This window comes from Macrobrachium rosenbergii, chromosome 54, assembly GCF_040412425.1.
Source record: "Macrobrachium rosenbergii isolate ZJJX-2024 chromosome 54, ASM4041242v1, whole genome shotgun sequence".
NCBI classification, from domain to species: Eukaryota; Metazoa; Arthropoda; class Malacostraca; order Decapoda; family Palaemonidae; genus Macrobrachium; species Macrobrachium rosenbergii.
In genome coordinates, this window is record NC_089794.1 from 42243345 (window position 1) to 42264039 (window position 20695).

Consider the following 20695-nt stretch of genomic DNA (forward strand, 5'->3'; position numbering starts at 1 on the left):
GAGGACCCCCTCATTCTCCTGCAAGGGAGATGTAGGGACTGATCTTTACCCGAGAAGCATCTCTGAGTGGGCAAGGATCCTCCGTAAAATGACAAAGATGGCTCCTACGAGGCGGCGCTTCTTCAGAACTTGACAAAAGCGATGCACTTCCGAGACGCCTTTTCAGTGGCTGTCTCTAGTTGCAACCTGGGATGTAACAGGTTGGACTGGGATGATGACTGCCCATGGGCAGACCCCACTGACCTCCCCTGGGCTACTGGTATGCCTCCTCCCAGGTAGAGGGGAGTATGGCAGTGACCTGCGCCTAGGAAAATCAGCTGATGCACTTCCGAGACACCTTTCCAGTGGCTCTCTCTCATTGCAACCTGGGATGCAACAGGTTGGACTGAGGAGACGACTGCCCCTGGGCAGACCCCACTGACCTCCCTTGGGCTACCGGTATGCCTCCTCCCAGGTAGAGGGGAGTATGGCAGTGACCTGCGCCTAGGAGAATCAGCGGGACGAGCAGCCGCCCCCTCCACTACACATCCAGGAAGACGCCTTCTCAGGCTGTCTGTTGATATCTGGGACCCGCAACATGCTCAACTGAGGGGGCGAATACCCATGTGTAATCCCCCGACCTCCCTTGGACTTCCAGTATGTCTCCTCGCAGTGTATGGGAATATGACAAGGAACTCTGTCTAGGAGAATCGAGGGATGAGTAGACAACACCTCCACTGCACAATACTTCACTATCACAAGGTTAACATCTGTTAACCTAAAACAAGGATGGCAATGGCACGAGAAGGAAGCGAGGGAGCCAGGCATGGGAGCATGTGGATGAAATGGGCAGGAAGGTTGGCAGTGGGAGAGAGATGAGTTAGATGGCGCCAGGGTACCAGTAACTGGCGCCGAGTGCCCAAGAGCGAATGCCAAGGCGCCAGAGAGTGAGCCCCGAGCACCCGAAGCGGACGCCTAGCACCTGAAAGCTGGCGCCGAGCGTTCTGCAGTTGGTGGCCGTCAAGCCAGTAGCTCGAGCCGGCACTGAGTGCTCTGCAGTTGGCGGCCGCCGAGCCATTGGCTCGAGCAGGCACCAAGCATTCTGCAGTTGGCGGCCGTCGAGCCAGTAGCTCAAGCAGGCGCCGAACGCTCTGCAGTTGGCTGTCGCCGAGCCAGTAGCTCAAGCAGGTGCCGAGTGCTCTGCAGTTCGCAGCTGTGGAGCCAGAAGCTCGAGCAGACACTGAGCGTTCTGCAGTTGGCGGTCGCCGAGTCAGTAGTTCGAGCAGGCTCCGAGCATTCTGCAGCTGGCGGCCGTCAAGCCAGTGGCTCGAGCAGGCACCGAGCGTTCTGCAGTGGGAGCAGGAGAGCGCTACTGGGAGCTCGTAGAAGGAGCTAAAAAATGTGTAACTCTTCACGATTCCTGTTATACTTCGAAAGCACGTCGTAACCAAAACAATGAGCACAATTCTCTCCCACTATATTCCTGCCTTTACACTTTTCAGTTCTCTGCAAAGGAAAGAATAATAACATGTTCAATTAATTTTTTTAAGAACAAGTTTATGCAGAACACAGAGTAACATTATACAGATATATCAATTCCTTTAGCATACATATCTCAATACTCATTAAACATTATTTGAGACTCGCTGGTGCATTTCTTCTAAAAAAATCGGTCCAGAGCGAATAAAAGGTTACATTTATTACACTACTCGGAAAAGGAAAGTTAACCTTTACAGACCAAGATGATATCTACGTCTCAATTCCTGTCACGTTTGAGATTTACAGTTATGCCTTTCAAAAAACGAAAATATTGGTTGGGTAGATAACGCAACATTTTACGCTAAAGAAGAGGCAGCGAATGCAAAACTGAAAGTTTCTTTACAAAGGAAATTCAGTTTGGTAGCAAACACATTATACGCTATAAAAGACGAAGTACACACTATATCATCATACATAACTACATTTTGTATCATTATACATAAGTACACACTGTATCATCATACATACAAGTCTCAAATTCTAATTAAGACTTTAAGCTGCTGAGGCAAGAGAAACTCTTAGCTAATGTAATTACTGGGTAAGTTACATATATAAAAATCTACAAACCAAGGCCAAGGCATAAACATCCATGTTGTGCTAAGCATAAGGTATGGCATCCAGTTTCCAGACCACTGGGTCCAGCTATTTTGAGTCATTAAGCAGGAGCTTGTGGTTCAAGCTTACCATAAACTGGTCCACTAAAGGCATGCTCCAAAGTCACACAAAGTCCTGAAAAAACATCCAGATCCAGATCACCATTTCCTTGTCAATACCCGATTCCCTCTGCTAAGTTCGTCTACAATTTCTACAAAGGTTTCCATCACTAAGCAATACAAGTTTGGATGTTTGGGTGGAGCTGTCTAACACCAGCCCAACAACATTCCCTCCAAACAATTGGAGAACTAGGAATTTTGGACATCAATTCCAGGAAATGGATGCGCTACTTCCTGTATGCCACTGACCAAGTTCCTGTCTCCTGCTGGGGTGTACCCTCCAATCATCTGTAAGCAGTAGGACTTTTGGGGTCCGATGAACAAGATAAATGCCTACTTCCAAGACACAAAAATCTTGCCAACAATGCAGATTCTTCAGAACTTCTACTAGGTTACTGATTATGTCAGTTTTAGAAGTTTAGTCATTATTATTTTATTTTTATTTTCTGCAATAGTGAAGTGGTATGGGCATTACGAAATGTATAAAAAGCACATGTTTAATTTTATACGATGTTTTTATAGCAAAACATTCTTTATGTTTAAAAGTATGTTCGTGTTGTGACATCACAGGACGACAAATGGCGGGAGGGACCAAATGTAAACAAATGCATGTGGGAGTAATGAAAGTACTGTGGTGCAGTAGAGAGAGCTCTCTGATGGTTAGGTTGTCAATTTTGGGTTGTAAGTTTGTTTTGTGGTTTTTTGCAGTCGTAAGCTGTATTATAAAAGAACTGCAATGTGAACAGGTGGGTGGATTGCATAACTGTAGCATTTTTGGACAGATTAGGCTAGGAAAACTTTCAAGTGGTAGCAGAGCGTGGTTAGTTAAAAATGGACCAATCTAAAGGTAAACTTTGGGAGATGAAATGGAGAAGAGACTGTCTGAGATTTAGCGGGGCACAGGGCGATTATAAAGGATGGAGAGGAAAAGTCGAAGATTGGCTTGTGGTGTGTGGAGAAGTGAAATATCTGGGGATAGAGATAGGAATGAGCTTAAAAGGAAAAGCTTTAGAAGTAACAGAAGGAATAGATTGAGATGAACTTAAGGATAAAGAGGGTTCAAAGATAATCCAGTCCAAACTAGACGAAATGTGTAGAAAAGATACGCTAATGGAAAATTACAGTAAAATGAAAAGCTATTTTAAAATAGAAAGAGAATCTAGTGAAAAGATGAGAGGTTTTATAATTAAATATGCAAAGGCAGAGTCAAGTGTAGTAGAGCAATGGGAAAAAGTATGCTTGAAGGGGAAGAAAAATGTTTTCATGAACTAGAACAAGCAAATCTCACATAAAATAAAAAACATATGGTATTAGCAACTTGTGGTCAAGGAAAGTTGGAATATAAAACAGTGTCAGATAATGAAAAGAATATTTGAGGGATTAGGGAATAAAGAGGAGGGGGAATGGTTGGGATCAGAAGGCTATGCAAATTTTGGGAGAAGGAGGGAAAACCAAAGATATCAGGGAAAAGTGAATCTAGGCAGAGGTGGAAGAAGTCCTATAAATAGAGAAGGGAAAGTAACATTGTGTGCAATATGCAAATCAGAATGGCACTGGGCTAGAGATTGTACTCAGAATTTTCAAAATAAGAAGAAATCAGAAACTGGACAAGAAGAAGAAAAAGTTTATATAGGAGAAGTTAGTAAAACAGAGGAAGAATCTTGGGAAAAGGTTGATGCAATTTTAGACAGAGGATGTAAACCGACAGTTTGTGGGGAATTGTGACAAGCACACATTGTCGTGGGTTTGAATCAGGAAAAATTGAGGAGAATGTGAATGATACTAAGAAAGAGTCTAATAAAGTATTTAATTTCGGTGAGTCATCATACAAGTCGAAAGGAGTAATGGAAATACAAGTGATACTGAAAACCAAAACCAGTGATACTGAAAATCAGAAAGTTTTATTTGAAGACAGAAATTTTGCAGGGTGATGTACCATGGTTAATAGGTAAGAAAACCATGAGTAAAATGGGTATGACTATAAATTTAAGAGAACTGTGTTAAAATAAAAGTATTAGGGGAAATGAAGGTAAAGATAAGAGAAGATAAACAGGGCCACCTAAGAATACCAATTTTGAGGAAGAAGGTAGAAGAAGAATTGTTACTGGAGGGATGGAGGGGAAAGAGTCTAAGGGAAACTAAAGGTGCAGTGATGAAGTTACATCTACAATTTGGTCACAGAAGTAGAGATAAAATATGGAAGCTAACAGAAGAAGCACAGGAGTGATGGTTTGAGAGAGAAAGAAAAAGAGGAAATGAAAAAGTTACTAACAGACTTAACTGCAAGTTGTGAGGTATGAAAAAGATACAAAAGAAACCCAGCTAACCTGTAGTGGGATTTTCTTGGAGTAAAACATTTAATGAAGCTGTAGCAATGGGTGTGGGAGAGATAGAAGAGAGAAATCTCTTGGTAATGGTAGATATGGCAACTAGGTATTGTCAGGCTTTTTAGATAAAAGACAAGAAACCAGAAACTATCATAAAGACACTTTTTGATGGGTGGTTTGCTATACAGTATTTGCAGCGCCTTCTAAAATATTATCAGGCAATGGGGGAGAATTTCAAAATGGAAAAATAAGGAGGATGGCAAAAAGATGTAATATTAAAGTATTGGCCACAGCATCTAAATCTCCACAGAAAAATGGAATATGTAAAAAGACGGAGGCACAATCAAAGAAAGATTAAGACAGATGAAAGATGATGAGGAAGTGGATTGGTCCATAGCATTACGCTGGGTAGTGAGTGCTAGGAACTGCTTAATAAATAATGGTAGTTTCTCCCCTAACCAATTAGTATTTGGAAAAGACCCTTCTTTGCCAAATTTAATGGGAGAAGAAAGTTCAAGCCCTGCAAGCAGAGAGAAAGTTATGGAAGAAAGCATGGTAAAGGATACACTGAATGCAATGCATAAGGCCAGAGAAGTTTATCAAAAATGACTCTTGTAATAAAATAAGAATTGCTTTAAACAAAAATGTCAAAGAACATAAATTTGAAGAAGCAGTAGTGGGAGATGAGGTATTCTATAAGAGAGAAAATGAAAATGAATGGAGAGAACCTGCTCAGGTTATGGGAGTATCGCATAAAACGGTAGTGGTAAAACATGGGGATTCTCTACGAAAAGTAGCTAGAATACATGTTACTAAGATTCAAAGACTATCACTAGAAAAAGAAGATACCTAAAATAGATAAAACACACACTGTGAAGGATGAATCCTGTGCATCAGAGGAAGGGACTATAGATGGGCAAGAAGGAAAGATGATAATGGGCTGGAGAAGGAATGCAGATATAGAAGAGGCTATAGAAAGTGATTAGGCAGAGGAAACACTGACGATGAAGGAGACAGTAAGGTAACAGAAAGTGAGTTAATAGAAGATATACCCAAATTCAAAAAGGGAAATAGAGTTAGAGCTATAATAGAAAATACAGGACAGTAGAAGAATGGACTATAGTAACTCTTGCAAGAAAAAGACCAATCAAATCTTGAGCTGATTCGTACAATGTAGGAGACTCACAGTCAGGTGACAAGGGATGGGTTAACTTAAAGAGATTATAGTCATGTAAAAAAAAATGAAGAAGAAGAAGAGGTTTTGCTATGATTTGAAAATAGAAGCATAACTGAAGCTAAAGAAAAAGAACAGCAAAGTTGGAGAGAAAACAAGATATATGAGGAGGTAAATGACGTTGGGCAAAAAGCTCTATCTACAAGATCGATAGTAACTGAAAAGGTAAAAGGTGGGGAAAGGATATGTAAAGCAAGACTGGTAGCTAGAGGTTTTGAAGAAGAAGTGGCTGAACAGGAAAAAGACGCTCATACATGCAATGCCGAAATTTTTAAATTTTGTTTGACAGTAATAAAATTGAAAGATTGGAATTGTTATACATTAGATGTAAAAACTGTATCTACAAGGTGATGAAATGCAACAAGAGGCATATTTAAAACCACCTAGTGAAGATGGTTGGAGTGGATTATGGAACTGAAGAAAACTGTTTATGAGCTCAAGGATGCAGCAAGGGCACAGTACTGTACGGTGGTTAAAGTGGTGGAGGAGCTTAAAGGCGAGAGAAGTAGATTAGAACCTAATATATTCTTTTGGAGGAAAGACAATAAACTGAATGGTATTTTATGTACATATGTAAATGATTTTTGCTACTAAAACTGGCGCTGCAACATCTAGGTTATTGACACAGACTCTCTGGGAATAAAAATAATGTAGGAGTTAGTATCTTCATACCACAGGAAGTTGAACCTATTTGTATAAATAAAATTCTTATCTTCAAGTCAAAAATAATTCTCAAAGAGTTTACAACAACCAATCAGAAATATAAGAACAACAAAAATACTTACAGAATTATAGCCACTCGGAAATTCATAAGGCTCTGTGGGTATACTTGTAATAGCATCCTCTTCATAGGGACTCTCCGAACAATGCAGCATTGTCTGCTGGAAATCTCGAACTACCTCTCGTTTCATGTAATTATGCCAAGAAGTTGTCACTTCTGGAACGTTGTTTTTCTTAACCCACTTAGGCCGGTCTCCTTCCTTCACTAATTGTTTGTCTGCTATCATGTATGATGGAATGATGTCTACTCCAGACTCTTTCAGAAAACTGTTTGCCTAAAAACAACCATCCATCAGAAAATAATCATATCATACATCTCACAGGTTTTTAAAAATATTAGGCAATAAATGAACAGATAATACAGTACTGCCAAAAATTTAGACTATAGCATACTGGACAAAACTGACAACATTGTAATCATTATAAAAAAAAGGAATAACACTTGACTACATAAAATATGTAATGTCATGCTTAGTACACATTCTTTCAACTTAAATTTATTCAAGAACAAATACCTTGGGCAAGTCCTACAAGTTTTTAGAAATGCAATTTAAACCTTAAGGGACAGGCTACATACACATCAAGCACACCCCCCGACCGGGCAAACTTGAAGGTTGGCCAATTTATGAAAAAAAACACGTCAATGGAAAGAGGAAGATACGCAAATGCACAAGGTGTAAGAAAAAAAATTCAAAAAATTTCTCACTACCTTCCACTGGAAGTTGAAAGTGACTATTACTTGGTATAGGCATGTTTTTTTCTAATAATTTATTTTATTTTGTAAAATTATAATTCCAGCTTACACAATATCATAACAGATAAGAACTAAAATCAGTAACAAATTCTGAGTATATCTGCTGTGAAATATTTACGAGATTTACCGAGATGGGGAGATGCAGTAACTTTTTTGTGAGGTATACATGTTTTTTCTAATATTTTTTTGCAAAATTACAATTATAGCTGACATACTATCATAAAAGATAAGAACTAAAACCAACAGCAATCCCTGGGTATATTTATGAGCAAATAAATAAAAAGATGTCCTGGAAATTACAATTATAGCTAACATACTATGTCCTGGAAATTACAATTATAGCTGACATACTATGTCCTGGAAATTACAATTATAGCTGACATACTATCATAAAAGATAAGAACTAAAACCAACAGCAATTCCTGGGTATACTTATGAGCAAATAAATAAAAAGATGTCCTGGAAATTACAATTATAGCTGACACACTATGACCTGGAAATTACAATTATAGCTGACAAACTATGTCCTGGAAATTACAATTATAGCTGACATACTATGTCCTGGAAATTACAATTATAATTGACATACTATCATAAAAGATAAGAACTAAAACCAACAGCAATCCCTGGGTATATTTGTGAGCAAATAAATAAAAAGATGTCCTGGAGCTGCAAAGAGGCAGTACACTATATCCTCCTCTGAAATCTCAAGGCATACTGATCAATGTCTCTCTCGTGCCGAGGTATTATAGTTGCCACAAGTCATTTACGGACCACTGAAGTGCTATGAACATCTTTCCCGCTAAATTCATTACAAAAGTATGGTTGCCTAATATTAATGTTCATTCACATATGAGGACTCCCATCCATCACCCAAAACTTGTTATAGATACTCATATGAGGATTCCCATCCATTAAGGGTTAATTACCATGATATTAAGGATACATATATCTTGAAAAATGTAAGACACATTGGCCCTTTTAATTTCTTATTACACTTTTATGGAACCAACTTTCCTACTTAAAAAGAGATTAGCCTCTTCATCAAATATCAATAAAACCTTGATTACAATGTATAAATCTACAGGTATAACCACCAAGTCACATTTCCAAAATCTCTCAGAGCTAGTGCAAAAGATTTTTTTCTTGAAAAAGTGAAAATTGGAACTAGACATAATTGCTATTATTCAGAAGATAAACCCTCATTCATCAGATCATAACTTGAAATTCAAGCTTTCAAAGAATATGGTGATCATTTGAAAGAAGTTACAGAAGATAACAGGAAATACAGAAAAGAGAGATCAGTTATTATAAAATAAAAATGATAAATAGGTAAAAATATATATATTGTTAAAATACAAGGTGAATTATTTTAGGGTAGTAAAGTACTGCACTTTCACTTTAACTTTTGAGGTTCTATGTCCACAAGATCTTCAGGTGGAAAGAAACCAAAAGGAATATATGAAAAGAAAAAGACAGACAGTAACCTATGGCACCACCATTACTTCAGGCTGTTACTCCCCTATCTGGGAAACACACTTAACTTGACACTTTAATTACTAGTAAATTTCTTAACTTTTACCCCGAGACATGCTAAGATTAAAATTATCCATTGAACACGTACAAAGTATCAATTCCACTAAGAAATCTTGCAGGTATTTCAGTGGAAAGTGCACAAAACAGAAGAGGATGGAGAGAACTCACTTCCACTACCCCATACGGATAAAATTTTGAGTAAAAAAGGTATAACTAACTTCGCATGTAACATTTACTTATTATTACGAAGTGTGTTAAAATTAATTTAAAGTTTTCTACTGCACACTTTTTGTGTAATATAGGACAAAACTATGCCTCTTGCTGTCCAATGCCCTTCTCAGTGCTGAACTATTTCATTCTGACATTCCATAAGGTGTGAAAGGTAAACGTTTTAATCACTAGCCATGTCCTTTCAATACCAACAACTGATCTTCCAGCAAAGGTTCTTTTTGTCTTTTGCTTACATGCTTTACTGGTCACCTTTGGCAAGAAGGCACAATTTAATAAAATCCTGTTTTATTACGTTAATGTTAGTTAGTCAACCAATTTCATCCATACTGACAATGTTTGGAACACTCACAATGCACTATAATAACTACTAAAATGACTCACTTGGTTCAAAAGGAAGTCACCACCTAGTGGCGACTTGACAATAGCATGCTGAAGAACATATCCATCATGAACTGGAATTGCTGAGGTATGAGTAGCTCCACTATCAAGGACAAGGCCAGTTGATCTTCCATTTGCAAAAGCTGCCAAAACTGCAGACTTTACTAAAAAGAATGCTGGTACCTACGAAAAGAAAAATTTATTATCAATACTTGCAATTTCAAATTTACTGCCCTGTGAAAGATTCTTAAAGCTTACACCACCTCCAAGTGAGTGCCATTTTACTTAGTGCCTAAACAAATGACAGTGATGTAAAAATACAAAAAAAAAAGTCCTCAATGCAGCAATTAATAGAAAATACTCATTAACTCAAAAATGTTACTGCTACTTTTTTCTAGCTAAAGAAGATGCAGAAAACCATTCAAGAGGTACCAGGAGGAGGGCAATCATAGTAATCCAAAGACCATGCCGTTACACTATCTGAGTTTACTTGAGCCTACCAACTTAATAAAATTGGTTGTACAGTGCTCCCCATTTTTACGGCGTGGGACAGGTTCCAGAGCCTACTGCAGAAATGCAAAAATCCCCTCTAAAAATCCTTATAACTGCCGAATACCTTGTACCCTTTAAACTAAAATGCTTATAACTGAGTATTTTAACATTTCACTGCTTAATTTGATAGTTCAAACAAAAATATACCTTAAATTATCATACTAAAACAACTTAATATTTCAAACAAAAATACACCCCCAAACCATCATCCCAAAAAACCCAACGTAACCTTGCATTACAGTACTCTCCTACGACTGTTACTCTTAAGTAGGCTATATACCCCTAAAACACTTATAACTGCCTATTTTAACAGTTCATCGCTCAACTTGACAGTTCAAACAAAAATATACCTCAGACTATCATCCCAGAACACCCTAATATCATTTCAAAGTCATGTTGCAAAATTAAGTATACCAGCCTACAACTGTTACTCTTAAGTATCCCCTATTATTCAGATGCATGTACATTTTATGTATTATATATTGATATTTTCCTGTATTGTAGGATGATTTTGAAATTATATTTACTGTACAAGTAAGTATTTTAGGATAGTACTAGTACTGTATAGAGCATCTACAATACGTGGGTATTTTAGAATGACGGGACATGTGCCTCCAAACAGCATGCTAGGTTTGTTATGTCATGTTAGTATTTTCATTATTACATACAAATACATTTATGATAAAAAAAAATTATTTACTACAGTAAGTTCTTGGTTGACATCATTTTGTGGTTAGTCCTCACCATCTCCCATAAATTCATTAAAAAATTCTTCTGCCATCATTCTCTGTCTCAGCATACATATACTAAGGAAAAATTGCAAAATATCTATAACACATTATTTCACTTACAGAATCAATTTATACTATATTGATCTAATTACCATAAAATTATTTAAAATCCAAATTTCATACATAGGCTTCATCAGCAATTTTTCTGTGATGACGTAATTCTCTCTCTCTCTCTCTCTCTCTCTCTCTCTCTCTCTCTCTCTCTCTCTCTCTCTCTCTCTCTCTCTCTCTCTCTCTCTCTCTCTCTTGTATATCAGTCTTGTACTGTATATATTCTTTAATGAAAATAATATCAATTTCTGTACCATAAGCATAAAAAAACACAAAAATAAACAAATCCAGCAATTCATGACAGATCGACGTAGGTAGCACTGCCATATTTTTGGCTTTATCTGATTTATTGTACTGTATTTCATTGCAAGTTCAGTTGACTATGATTAACACATATATCATAACAGTACACAAGAGAATATTTTATCACTGTTGATGCTTTATCTCTAATCACCATAAAAATACTTAAAATCTCATTTCACTTAAAGAATCCATTTACACTGTGCTTGGACTTTAATGTAAAAACCACCTTCTCTCTCTCTTTTTACATATATTTTAGGCCCAAAGAAAAATCTGCAAATTAGTCAAATTCCCCCATGGACAAGTGAATGATGTGTTCCACAAAAATCAGCGACAAAGTGAACCACAGAAATGTAAAATGCGTACAACTGGGGGGGGCACTGTACTTTAATACATAAGGTTCCATTACTGTACCTAATTACAGTTTGTTATTATTTGCATGTTCGCACAAGTTCTCTAGTTTCTTTGACAAAAAAACATGTATCGATGTAGGAAAACGCTATTTTTGGTAGTCACTGTTGAGTCCTCTTTTAGTCGGTCTCTTAGCTGGGTACTGTGTCATAATGATAAAACAATATAACACGTGATGGAGTACATAATGGACTCAAAAGATAAGAGGGCTCTTTCCCTTATCTTACAGCAAAGCTGTACCCATGTTATTCCTTCGTCAAACCTGCTAAAAGAGGAAGTGATTACAGTGATCCCTCGCCACATCGCGCTTCAACTTTGCCGGCTTCACTGCATCGGGGATTTTTCAGAAATATTCATCGAAAAATTAAAATTAAAAAGTACCGACATATCGGCAGCCATATTGCAGAAAACAGCGACGTTTCATCATGTTACGCGAGGAGAACGGCTTGCGAGACCGACGCGCAAGGACTGGAAGCTTTGTATATGCCCACAGGCACTCGGACAAGGCACGTGATTGGTACACAAGAGAATATCTTATCACTGTTGATGTTTCATCTTTAATTTCATACGTAAGCAACTCAAGGATACTGTATACTCTCTCATCCCCCAGCATGTCAAGTCAAGACTTAGTCTCGTCCCAAGCTACTGTACTGTACTGTACTCTCTCTCTCTCTCTCTCTCTCTCTCTCTCTCTCTCTCTCTCTCTCTCTCTCTCTCTCTCTCTCTAAATATGAATTACTGTATCATAAACTTTTATGTACAAAATTAAAAATAATTTCATTGATAAATTTGTTTCTTTTAGCAACTAAAAAATGATTTTCCTAATTCTTTCGGTAGTAGTGAGCAGCTTCAGTCAGCTAATTCTCAGAACGTAAACATTACAAATATGGGACGATCTTTTTTTTTATGCATATTACGGTGATAACAGATCAAAATAGTAATACAGTGTTTAAGTGCATAGGAAGTGTTTATAACAGTGTAGGAAAGGCTAATAGTGTGGGAAAGGTTTATAAGAGTGTGGGGAGGGTTTATAAAGCCTTTAAATATATATGTATATAGTAAATAATGAAATAAATACAAGGTCGCTACTTCATTAAATAAATAAATATGCTGTTCGTACTTCGCGGAATTTCATTTATCGCGGCTGGTCTTGGAACCTATCTCCCGCGATAAACGAGGGGTCACTGTATAGCACATGCGAAGTCCACAGTATTGTCTACAAACAGACTGGCAAGAGACCAATGAAGCCATTACTCTCTGTTGGACAATGCAGGATGATCCCTCGCCCAAATCCCAAGCCTTTTCGTCGAGAAAGTGGGTGGGTTTTGAGGACTCAACAACAACTACCAAAAATAGGTCTTTCCTACGTCAAAACCTTTTTTATTTTATAGAATAATCGCTTGTTTCTTCCTTGAGTAGCTTTAAAAAGAAACCGACAGATGACGAAATGGCTTATGCTCTCATATTTTAATCCCAGCAACCCAAAGAAAAACCATTTCTGATCCCAAGTCAAGCCACAAGTTTCAGGCCCCATTCTTTATTCCAAATACCCCATAGGTTTTGGTAACAAAGAACATGACACTAAACACGAACTTATGTTTTAGGGTAGTGTTCTACAGTGACTTACCTAAGCATGCTGGGTTTGGTTGCAGTATTGTCACACCTTCCCCCAGTGACAGTTAGCATACCCACCCATCAGGAAGACCCCTGGCTTTCCACTGTAGCGCCTATGGGGTCAGGGATATCCATACCACCTACTGACACACAGTGTAGTCGAATTTGTTCGAGCACATGGCAATAATGTTTTAAGAATACTGTCTCTGATGACCACCCTGTACATTCAGAGACTTCTTCAAAAGAGACATTTCTGAAGATGGCCAACAACATACTTACTTTCCTAGTATCATGTGACCTAGTAAAGGAAGGTGGATTTGCCTTTTTAATGAGGGACACTAAAATTACTCTCGACCCTTGTAGAGAGAGAGTGGTTTGATAGTGCTAGGGTGTAGGAAAATCAGACCCTCTGGGATGTTTGCCATGACCTCTGGGTAAAACTCAAGTGATTGAACTGGGCGTAATGTCTTGCCTACTAAATTAATGTTTGCCATGACCTCTAGGTAAACCTTAAGTGATTGAACCGGGCGTAATGTCTTGTCTACTAAATTGAGTTTTCATATCAAAATAGGTTTCCTTCTTAAAGGATTCTCATTCCTGGCCAGGAATGATGGGGCCAAGGGACAATAACTGACGGTCAGCTGTTTGCGTGATGTGTTGTCCCCGTCTCAGAGAGCCCAGTTTACTAATATGAGCTCATGATGCTAGAGCAATCAAGAAGATTGCCTTTTGCAGTATGGGAGGTGTGGTTGTACTGGTCTGCTGAACTGAGGGGTTGACAGAAGTCTAAGCGCCTTATTCAAGGACCAAGTAATTGGAAGCCAATTGGGAGCGGGTCTTTGTAGTGCAGAAGACTGCAGAAGGGAAGTGACAATTTCTATAATAGAGTCAACACCGAATTCATAAAGCAAGGGTTCCATTAATGCTGCCTTGTATACAATGACTGTTGCAACAGCAAGGGTTTGTCTTCAAAAAGGCATATCAGAAAATTTAAAAGTGTTTCCATAGAGATCTCAACTGGGCTCTCAGCATGGATATAACCTAGCTATATCTTCCATGCGGACTGGTATTATCGGATAGATGATGTCCGTAGTTTTTGCACTAGGTACCTAGCAATGTTGGGCAAGTAATTTTCCCAGTAGATATTTTTAAAAATCCATACGTGTCTGGGATAGAACAGCTGATGGTAGTGGAATTGATCTCTTTGCCTGTTGTTGGAGTAATAAGAACCAATGCCTATTTGGCCAATTTGGGCTATTGAGTAAGTTGTTCCTTTGAAGGTTAGAAGATTGCCCAAAACCTTCAAAATCTGGGACAATGGAGGATAAAGGTACAGAGTAATACACCGAACTTGCGCGATTTGAGTTGTGCGAATTCACAGGCACAGGAATTTTTCATTGGAACCTAACTAATGGTCATACACGAGTTTTTCACAGACACGTGAACATTTGCGGACACTGAGAAACCTTGCAAAGTGTTTATGTTTAATTTTTTATGTAATTATAAGTTTTCAAGCTTTTATGTGTAAATTAAATAATTTTCAATATTAAAAGTAATTGCTCTCTCTCTCTCTTTGTGAGATGAGAGAATTTTTATGGTACATGTATACAGGTATGTTTATGTGTTTTGTATGATAAATAAATTTTTTACCTAATAATAAGTAGCCTACTAATTTTCAAATAATAATAATAATAATAATAATAACAACATAACTGTGATTATAAAATTCGTATTATTTAAACAAACAAATTCTTTCCCTCCTCTTTTGTAAGAAGGTCAAAGGCAAAAGCTGTCAGACATGTCATTTAACATGACAAGAATGGGGAGTGTTGCCAATCAGTGGTCAAACATTTCTTGTAATTCTATCTGTCTATCTCTGTGTGTGTCTGTAATAATTCATAAAAAATTTCACTCTCTTAAGTAAGGACAACTGTTCTCTCTCTCTCTCTCTCTCTCTCTCTCTCTCTCTCTCTCTCTCTCTCTCTCTCTCTCTCTCTCTCGTAGTTAGCCAACCTACGTATTACTGTTTCTCTGTATGTCTTTAACAGTACACTAGATATTTTAAATTGATCTAATTTTACCTGTACCGTTTACAAACTGTAAATGCACCATTCTAAAACATAGAGACATAGAGCATTTCAGAACAAAGAGAGACAGAATAAAGAAGTTTTTAAAAACGAGGTTGAGAAGACTTCTAAAAATATATCGGTGGAATGGGGGGAGAAAGAAATAGGATACGAATCTTCACACACTCCTATATTCTTATGTTAACCATTTATTTCTTTTTTTTAAGGGTAATGTATTAAGCTAACTTTTAAATGAAATTACAGTAACTTTAGTTTCATTTAAAAGTAAGTTTAATACCGAATTTCAATCTTTTGATATCTAATGTAAGAATAACTTCTCTCTCTCTCTCTCTCTCTCTCTCATGTTATTCTCTCTGTCTCCATAATAATTCATTAAATAATTTAACCCTTTAACGTCGAAGCCCTATTTACAAAAACGTCTCCCGTATGCCAGCGGTGAGTTAGCGCCGAAGCGGAAAAAAAGTTTTTTTCAAAAAATCACAGCACGCTTAGTTTTTAAGATTAAGAGTTCATTTTTGGCTCATTTTTTTTGTCATTGCCTGAAGTTTAGTAGGCAACCATCAGAAATGAAAAAAAATATCATTATCATATATAAATATTGGAATATATGACAGCGAAAAAAAAAACTTGTATATAATTGTATACAAATCGCGCTGTAAGCAAAACGGTTAAAGCTAATGGGTTAATTTTTTTAGTTGTATTGTACACTAAATTGCGATGATTTTGGTATATAACAAATTTTTAAACGATCAAAGCAACACAGAGAAAATATTATCACAAAATGATGCATGAATTAAGTAATGCGCGGACGTAAAAAATGTTTTTTTCAAAAATTCACCATAAATCGAAATATTGTGCTAGAGACTTCCGTTTGTTGAAAAATGAAGCTAATTGATTGAATATTACTAGACTGTAAGTGTTTTAGCTTACAATTGCAGTTTTCGACCATTTCAGTCGAGTTAAAGTTGACCGAAAGTCAAATTTTTTCTATTTATCGTGATTTATATGGAAATATTTCAAAACTGATAAAAGCTACAACCATGAGTTATTTTTTGTTGTATTGTACATGAAATTGCGCACATTTTCATATATAAAACTTTATGTAACGACTAATATAAAGCGGTGCAAATATTACGACAACGAGACAAAAGAATTTCTGAGATGTTCGGCCGAATTACACAAGAGACATAAGGAAAATGTTTTTAAAAAAGTCACCATAAATCGAAATATTGTGCTAGAGACTTCCAATTTATTGCAAAATGAAGTTAAACGATTGAATATTACTAGAATGTAAGAGTTTTAGCTTACAATTGCGTTTTTGACCATTTCGGTCAAGTTAAAGTTGACCGAAGGTTGAAATTTTGGCAGTTATCGTGATTTATGTGAAAATATTTCAAAGCTGATAAAAGCTACAACCATGAGCTATTTTCTGTTGTATTCTACATGAAATTGCACACATTTTCATATATAAAAGTTTATGTAACGACTAATGTAAAACAATGCAAACATTACAACAACATGACGAAAGATTTTCTGAGATGTTCGGCCGAGTTACAGCAAGAAGTAAGGAAAAAATTTTTTTCAGAAATTCACCATAAATCGAAATATTGTGCTAGAGACTTCCAGTTTGTTGCAAAATGAAGGTACATGATTGAATATTACTAGAATGTAAGAGTTTTAGCTTGTAATTGCGTTTTTTTGACCATTTCGGTCGAAAGTTAAAGTTGACCGAAGCTTGAAATTTTGGCAGTTATCATGATTTATATGAAAATATTTCAAAACTGATAAAAGCTACAACCATGAGTTATTTTCTGTTGTATTCTACATGAAATTGCGCACATTTCCATATATAAAACTTTATGTAACGACTAATATAAAACAGTGTAAACATTACGACAACGTGACAAAAGAATTTCTGGCGCAGACATAAGGAAAAAGTTTTTTTCAAAAATTCACCATAAATCGAAATATTGTGCTAGAGACTTCCAATTGGTTGCAAAATGAAGGTAAATGATTGAATATTACTAGATCATAAGAGTTTTAGCTTAAAATTGCGTTTTTACCATTTCGGTCAAGTCAAAGTTGACCGAAGGTTGAAATTTTGGCAGTTATCGTGGTTTATATGAAAATATTTCCAAACTGATACAAGCTACAACCATGGGTTGTATTTTGCTGTATTGTACATGAAATTGCGCACATTTCCATATATAAAACTTTATGTAACGGCTAATATAGAACAGTGCAAAAATTACGACAAAATTACGAAAGAATTTATGAAATTTTCGGCTGAGTTACCACCCGTGCGTAAGAAAAAAGTTTTTTTCAAAAATTCACCATAAATCGAAATATTGTGCTAGAGACTTCCAATTTGTTGCAAAATGAAGGTACATGATTGAATATTACTAGAATGTAAGAGTTTTAGCTTACAATTGCGTTTTTCTACCATTTCGGTCAAGTCAAAGTTGACCGAAGGTTGAAATTTTTTGTAGTCGACGTACGGTACGTCCACTCGGCACCCAACAGACAATTTTAGTCGACGTATGATACGTCCAATAGGCGTTTAAGGGTTAATTTCAAGTAAGGACAATCTCTCTCTCTCTCTCTCTCTCTCTCTCTCTCTCTCTCTCTCTCTCTCTCTCTCTCTCTCTCTCTCTCTCTCTCATAGTTAGTGCTCAACAATTTTTACAACTTATTATTTCTCTGTACGTCTTTACCTGTACAGTAGATAGTTTAAATTGATCTAATTTTACCTGTATTGTCTACGAAGTGTAAATATGCTAATGTGGCAAATATGTTCCAAACCATAGAGACATAATAACTAAGAGTTGTATTAGTCAAAATAAAAACACTTGTTTGTTCATGAAAAAGCATTTCAGAACAAAGAGAAAGAGACGTAGAATAAAGATGTTACTAAAAAGAGGTTGGGAAGACTTCTAAAAATAGATCAGTCAGAAGGCGAGAGAGAGAAATTCTCTTCCAACACTGTTTTTATGTCAATCATTTATTTCTTTTTTTTAAGGGTAATGTATTAAGCTAACTTTTAAATGAAATCACAGTAACTTTGATTTCATTTAAAAGTTAACTTAATAATTTGGGAACATGATTAGGGTCATATTCAGTGTTTTAAACTTTAGAAGTAAGCATTTATTAGCATTTTTAGAGACTGCCAAACTTTTTCGAAAATTCACCCTGCGCAAGGGGTTCTGGAACTTAACCTCGCATAAGTTCAGGGTATGACTGCACTGTCTTCCATTTGTTCCAGTCCTGTAGGGAGGCAACTCTTGCTGTTGCTTGACTGTCCAAGTTCAGAGATGAATACACTAAAAGTTTGTGATTCTCATATGTGGCAAACATGTGGCAGCATGTTGGCTATTGTTTAAAAAGAGTGGTTGTCCAACATCCACTCTGTTGAGACTGTTGTTTTCCTTAGTAGATAGTCTGGTATTACACTGAGAGACCCTCTGAGGTAAATTGCAGACAAGTGCCACTTCCTTGCTTGCACCATCCAAAGGATGAATAGCACTACCATACTGAGAGGAGGTGAACGCAATCCTGACCTCTTGATGCAGGACTTTGCAGTCATGTTGTCTAGAACCAACAAAAGGTGTCTCTCTTGGAGGTTTGAGTTTTTTGAGACAAAAAGATAGCCATCAGCTCCATGAAATTGGTATGACAATTCCTCTGACCACCTCCCTACCACCTGACGATCCTCCCAATGTCCTCCCCAACCTGTCAACCAGGCATCTGTATGTATTGTCACTCATACAGACGGAGGAGTCAGGGTGACCTGTTTCGCCAGAGACTCCTTCTGGGTCTAAATCTTAAGTATCTTCCCAACTTTTTGACCCTTTTGATGAGGTCAGTCTCACATCTTTTTTCTTGCATGCGATAGCCAGAATCTGTTCACATTTTTTAGCTGCAATCTGAGTATTGGATCTATTACTGATGCAAATTGTAGAAGACCCACTGTACATCCTAATTGCATCTGGAAACTCTGGGCTGTGCAAGGAACGTTTTGAGGTCTTTCCTTATTTTGCTTTTGATTATTGATGGGGAGAGACAACTGGCCGTAAAGAGGTAAAGAGTATCCCAACACAGTTCCAGCCACTGAAAACGTCTGCTGGGCGTGAGGCGGGACTTTTTCCAACTTATTACAAAACATTTTGACTAGAGTCTGTTGACCACTGCTCTTAGATTTCTCAGACACTTTTCTTGTGGGTTCCCAGATTAACCAATCATCTAGGTAGGCTATTAGTTGCATTTCCTCTTGTCTGAGTTCTTGAACAACTACTGTTGCCATTTTGTAAAAATTCTTGGGGGAATGTTTAGCCTGAAGGACAAGACTTTGAACCTCTAAGTATCCTTCCCTATCCGCAACCCTAGGAAGGGGCGGGAGAGAATGGCGATAGGGATGTGCCAGTATGCGTCATTCAGATCTATAGCAGTTGTCCAGGTTCCTTGTGGAATGATTGAACATACTTGGGCAATGATAATTTAATCTATTCCAAATGGACCAATGGAATGTAATGGCTTCATTGGTCTCTTGCCAGCCTGTTTGTCAACAATATGGTGGACTGCGCATGCGCTATATTCTCTTCCTCTTCTAGCAGGTTTGACGAAGGAATAACCTGGTACTGCTTCGCTGTACGATATTGGAAAGAGCCCTCTTATCTTTGAGTCCATTACATATTCCATCATGTGTTATGGTGTTTATCCTTATGACACAGTACCTGGCCAAGAGACAGACTAAAAGAGAATTCTTTGATATTAGTTTGGTCACCATGGAGCTCTGGCATACCCATTGAAGGTAACTCCTTGAGGACAAAACAAGAGACTACACTATCAAAAATGCATAACAGCACCCTTCTACCAACATGTCAAAACAGGATTCTAAAAAGATTATACAGCAATAATATGGCTTATAACAAACAAGCCCATCTAATATGCCAGAAATTTAGTCAGAACCTAGACCTTACTTCTTACCGTGGTTGGATTCTAAAAAGCACAGTATTAGCCTCAGCAATAATCAGTATCATTTGAAAATTTGGGTAACTTAATTCAATTTAGCCTTTACCTAACAAATTTTTTTATCATTTAAGAAGTGGACTTCTAATTCATATTTCATATAATCTACAAAACAGTAAGATCTTATAGCTCATCTTTATTAGTAATCAACCTTTAAAATCAGGGTTTGATAACTATCAAAAGCTACAAACCAATTTTAGTACTGGGTGCAATGAGCTACAAAAGGCACATAGAAAGTGGCATCTGCCTACAAGGAGCAAAGTACAATCTTACTCTTTGCTATTTGTAAAGGACCATGCTACAGGGCCTTGGCTGGCATCACATCTCTATACCTTTAAAAGTATTTATAACAAAAATATCAAAACAGTAGTTATAATGAACAGTAAGGCTAAT

At 37.2% G+C, this 20695-nt stretch overlaps 1 protein-coding gene across 3 annotated transcripts in view; it reads right to left on the reverse strand.

Annotated features, from left to right (window-relative positions):
• The window catches only part of Bap55 (Brahma associated protein 55kD), a 201894-nt gene that overhangs the window by 6422 nt on the left and 174777 nt on the right, over nt 1-20695 (reverse strand). For all 3 annotated transcript variants that reach the window (XM_067098092.1, XM_067098089.1, XM_067098091.1), the window contains 2 exons: nt 9475-9654; nt 6578-6847 (listed from right to left, as the gene is read on the reverse strand). In XM_067098092.1, coding sequence (XP_066954193.1) covers nt 6578-6847; nt 9475-9654 — 450 coding nt within the window. The remainder of the gene's footprint in view (nt 1-6577; nt 6848-9474; nt 9655-20695) is intronic.